The 4,636-nt window shown below is 45.6% G+C and overlaps 1 protein-coding gene across 1 annotated transcript in view; it reads right to left on the bottom strand.

Moving 5' to 3' along the window:
- The window catches only part of RETREG3 (reticulophagy regulator family member 3), a 19,756-nt gene extending 16,915 nt beyond the window's left edge, over positions 1–2,841 (bottom strand). The window contains exon 1 of the mRNA XM_007957750.2: positions 2,603–2,841. Coding sequence (XP_007955941.1) covers positions 2,603–2,841 — 239 coding nt within the window. The remainder of the gene's footprint in view (positions 1–2,602) is intronic.
- Positions 2,842–4,636: the final 1,795 nt, after the last annotated feature.

Raw genomic sequence — 4,636 nt, 5'->3', positions numbered from 1 at the left:
TAGCATAGTGGCTAAGGCACTTGACTGCTAACCAGAAGGCTGGCGGTTCAAACCCACCAGTCACTCCTTGGAAGGAAGGTTGGGCAATCTACTTCCATAGTGATACCGCCTTGGAAACCCAAGGAGGGGTCACTACGAGTCAGGGCTGAGTTGACGGCACAAAACAACAACAAATCTAACCTCAAAAAGTATAAAACACCTCAGTTACTGATCTACCATTATTCAAAATGAATAATGAGAGAAAAATATTTCCGACTTAATTTCTCTCTGACTTCAGCTAACAATCCTCTTTTCCTTCCTGCACATATAAGTCTGAGAACCAGCCACTCTTCGACATTCCTAAGTGAAGCATCACCACTCACAGTTCTTCAGTATGACACTGCTGGAATATGAAGTCTCAACTTTCATTTTAAACCTCAAACTACCTCTCAAGGAATCTCATTTTCCAAAACAAACAATTCTACAAACTCTAGTGCCAGGCTACGCTAGTCTCTGAGGCCTTACCACCATCTCAGCCATTCTGCACCCTCCTCGGGTCTCAATGAATGAGTTCTTTCCGTAAATGGCTTCCTTTGCAGGGCACACCCAACAATTCTTTTCAGCCTCAAGAATTACACCCTCATTTTGCTGTATTTCTCCCCACCTATTTAGAGTATGATGAGAACGAAACAAGAGTGATAGTTCTGGATACACAGCAGGCAAGCTACCTGGAAATGCCCAGGATAAAGACCAATCACAACAATGCTTTAAAAGACCAAGAATACAAGGCTTTGAGTGAGATTCTGAACAGTAGCATAGTAGTAAACTTAAGTAAACACTATGTGTGTGGGGTGGGGGCATCAAATTAAAGCCAACTGTAACTTTTAAAGAGGCTTCCCAGTCAGAGAAGCTCCTTAAAAAGACCTCAACCCCACATTCCACTTCAGAAAGCTCCCCCAGCAACAGGCACTTGTAAAGTCTCTGCCTCCAGAGCTACCAATTTAATTGCATTAATGAATCCTTGGCTTTAAATTAATTTAAATCCAGATAAAGTTTTTTATACGTAGCCAGCCATACTATGATCCTTGTTTAATGAGGACCAACTTGCTTTCTTCCTGTTGTTATCAGGTGCCTTTTAGTTGATTCCAATTCATAGTGACCCTCTGTGCAACAGAACTAAACACTGACCAGTAGGATACCAGATTCACTGGGGGTTTCAAGGTTTTGATTAGTGAGTGGGCTGGGGTTAGGGGTTAGGGGTTAGGATTGGTGTGGCAGGAAAGGAAGAAGAGGTCATTTTGGTAAATGCTTCCGAATGAAGTGCTACAGTGAGAAGGGTTTTGACAGCAACAGGAGGGGCCAAGATACTGGGGATCAAGGTAACAGCACTATGAGAAAATGCAAGAATGCAGTAGAAAAAGTTTATCATCAAATTTGCTAAAAATTCTGAAAGCTACAAACACCAGAGACTTCTGTGACACCTTTAACACGGGTCTCCTTCAAACTAAGAGAGGATTAACTTAATAGTAGAACATTTTATCTTACTGCCAATGAATCTGGAATTATTTGCTCTGCTCCTGAACACTGACAATCTTTTCAGACAAAGGGTAACAACCGTTTCTGTTTTAAAATCAAGAAGTTGAAGGAAAAAGCTATTTTTAGCCAAAAACCGAAATCTAAAAACACCTATTTTGTTCTGTCTCAGAAGGAACCACGATGCCTTATTTCATCAGCTGTAGAAGCCCTTCTGTAACCAGTTCCCTCTGCATTTGAACAATACTTCCTCAGTTATAAATAAATGTAAACTATGCTTGACAGGCCTAATCAAGACCTAAGTCCACTTGCAGGTGACGACAACCGAGTGAGAGGAGGAGCAGGTCCTTTTTCACGGAGCATGACACATACAGATTGTTCCAGCAGAGTGAGAGTGCCACTGTCCATGTCCGGAAAGCTCACAATCATTACTAAAGACATCCTCAATTTCCTTGCCTATAAACCGTGGCGAAGGATGCATGTCTAATTCCTCTGAACAGGGACGAGTTGCAATCTTAAATGGCTTTGACATGGGCGAAATCTCACAATTGCTATTTCGTAACTATTCTTTATAAAGCTTATAATTGTCTTTCAAGTTAACTGCTTTGTAGGCTATCACTGACACTCAGACTTTCACAAACTTCCTTGCCTGGGCGCCTGAGATCTAACATACTAATGCAGATCGCCCAAGTTTGCTTTTTCATCCCATCTACGGATACCTCACTCCTCACGCCTCTACCAACACCTCTGATAGACCCTTCAAACCACACTCGAGAAGACCAGGCAGGGGAGGGACGCGACAGTCTTAAAGGTGCATACAGCTTTCCCTCGCTTAAAGAGGCGCTCTCATGCGAGCGGCTCAAGATGTTATCCAAAGCTCCTGCCAGATGTGCTAAACAGGGGAGGCAGCTGGAGGCTGGGGAGAGCTGGAGTGCCGGAGACTGTAGGCAGGCTAGGGTGGAAAGGGCAATCAGGCAGAGAAAAGAAGAAACCAGTGCAACTCAAAAAAGAGAGGAGGCAAGAGACAAAGCCCTAGAGAAACCTGATGAATTCGTGACTCGGAGGATTTCGGAGGGTCCAGTTCTCTCACCAGAAAGCTGCGTTCAGCCCCAGGCACCACAGGGCGCTCCTAGCTGGCCGCTCCCACACCAAGGCTGCCTGCACCCGGCTCAGCAGAGGCTCGTAAGGCCCCAGCACTTCCACCAGGACCCGCTGCACCGCTTCAACATGCTGGTCCCGCTCCCAGGAGCCTGACATAGCACGGCGGCCCCTAAAAGTCGGCCCACATGCTGGGCCTGGGGCCATGGCCACCCCCTCAGGTTCCGCCATCTCCCCCCGGCAGCCACAACATCCGGGGCCACGGCCCTACGGTCACAATAACACCAAGTACGCAGATGCAAGATTCGGCGGGGGAGGCCGCTTCCTTCCACAGAGCGCTTGCGCACAGGCTCAAGTACGTGTCCACCGGGGAAAAAGAAGAACGCTAAGTTACGCCCCCCAGCGCTATAGCAATCTGAGCCCCCGCGCACGCGCAACCAGCGTAGTTGTTAAATGCTGGTGGGTTGGGTTCAGATTAACATCAACTCTGTGTACAGCAGAATCAAGCACTGTCCCAAGCTGCAACATCCTCACAGTTGTTGCAATGTTTGAGCCCATTGTTGCAGCCCCTATGTCAGTCCGTCTCTTTGAGGGTCTTCCTCTTTTTCGCTGACCCCTCTACCAAGCCTGAAGTCCTTTTCCAAGGACTAGTCCCTTATGATCACATGTCGAAAGTACGTGAGACAGGAGGGAATCCGTGCAGGAGATTCTTCCTGGGTAAAGTGGAAGAACAATGTGGAACAAAACTCAAAATCATTAAAAAAAAAAAAAAAAAAAAACACGGTTGCTGGACTTATAGAATCTGTCAAGACCCCTGAGACTAGAGTCCCTAGTTACCCTTCAGGTGTGGAACTGAACTCACTCCTGTGGCTTCCAGCCAAGTAGGCAGATAGGGTAAATATTTACATAGGGTAGATACACTCCTTGGAGTGCTTCCATCACTCAATCACTCTCTCAGTGGGAGAACAGAAGGGCAGTGCTTGCACAGGGAGATAGGAGTGGAGAGAATGTATGGGGGGAAAAGGACCCAAGGAAGAGGTAATTACTGGGAGGAAATAGGAAGAGAGCTGTTACATTGTGGGGAATGGCAGTCAATGTTATGAAACAAAATGTGTACGAATTGCTGTATGGAAAATGAATTTGCTCTGTAAACTTTCTCCCAAATCACAATAAAAATTTTAAAAAGTAAGAAAGAAAGTACGTGAGATGAAGTGTCACCATTCACCTTTCTAATGAGCTGTACTTCTTCTGAGACAAATTTGCTCCTTCTGACAGTCTGTTGTATATTCAATATTCTTCACCAACACCATCATTCAAATGCATCAGTTCTTCTGTCTTCCTTACTTATTATCCAGTGTTCGCAAGCATATAACCAAAACCATACCCACTGCCATAGACTGGATTCCAAATCGTAGTGACTCATTAGGACAGAGCAGAAATGTGCCATAGGGTTTCCAAGGCTGTAAATGTTTACAGAAACAGACTGCCTCATTTTTTGTCCCATGCAGTAACCGGTGAGTTGAAACCATCGACCTTTTGGTTAGCAGCTGAATGCTTTAACCACTGCACCACCAGAGCTCCTTTGCCTGTGACTGAAAATACCGTGGCTTGGGTCAGGCACATCTTAGCTCTCAAAGTGACATCTTTGCTGTCAAACATTGATATACAGGTAGACAGAAGGGTGGACAGGTTGAACGACTAGATATGTCTATGCAGGAGGGAGTGTGCCCATGATCATGTATAGGGTTAGGCAGACAATGTTTCTACAAGTGTATTTGTATGTTCTGTAAGAATTTCCAGGTATATAATAGAGCTGACAAGGCACAAGGTTGTAGTCACTTCTTGGCCACAGCCAGCTACCCAGAGGGAGTGAGCAGTTGGACCTGTGGGCTCAGGACCATGGTCTCAGAGGACATCAAGCTCAATCGGCATAACATACTACACAGAAACATTGTTCCACATCCTACTTTGGCGAGTAGCAACTAGGATCTTAAAAGCTAGCAAGCGGCCATCTAGATGCGACAAT

The sequence above is a fragment of the Orycteropus afer genome, unplaced genomic scaffold (genome assembly GCF_000298275.1).
Source record: "Orycteropus afer afer isolate SDZICR_OR568_19922 unplaced genomic scaffold, OryAfe1.0 scaffold00786, whole genome shotgun sequence".
Taxonomy (NCBI): Eukaryota; Metazoa; Chordata; class Mammalia; order Tubulidentata; family Orycteropodidae; genus Orycteropus; species Orycteropus afer.
This window is presented reverse-complemented; position numbering and strand designations above follow the sequence as displayed.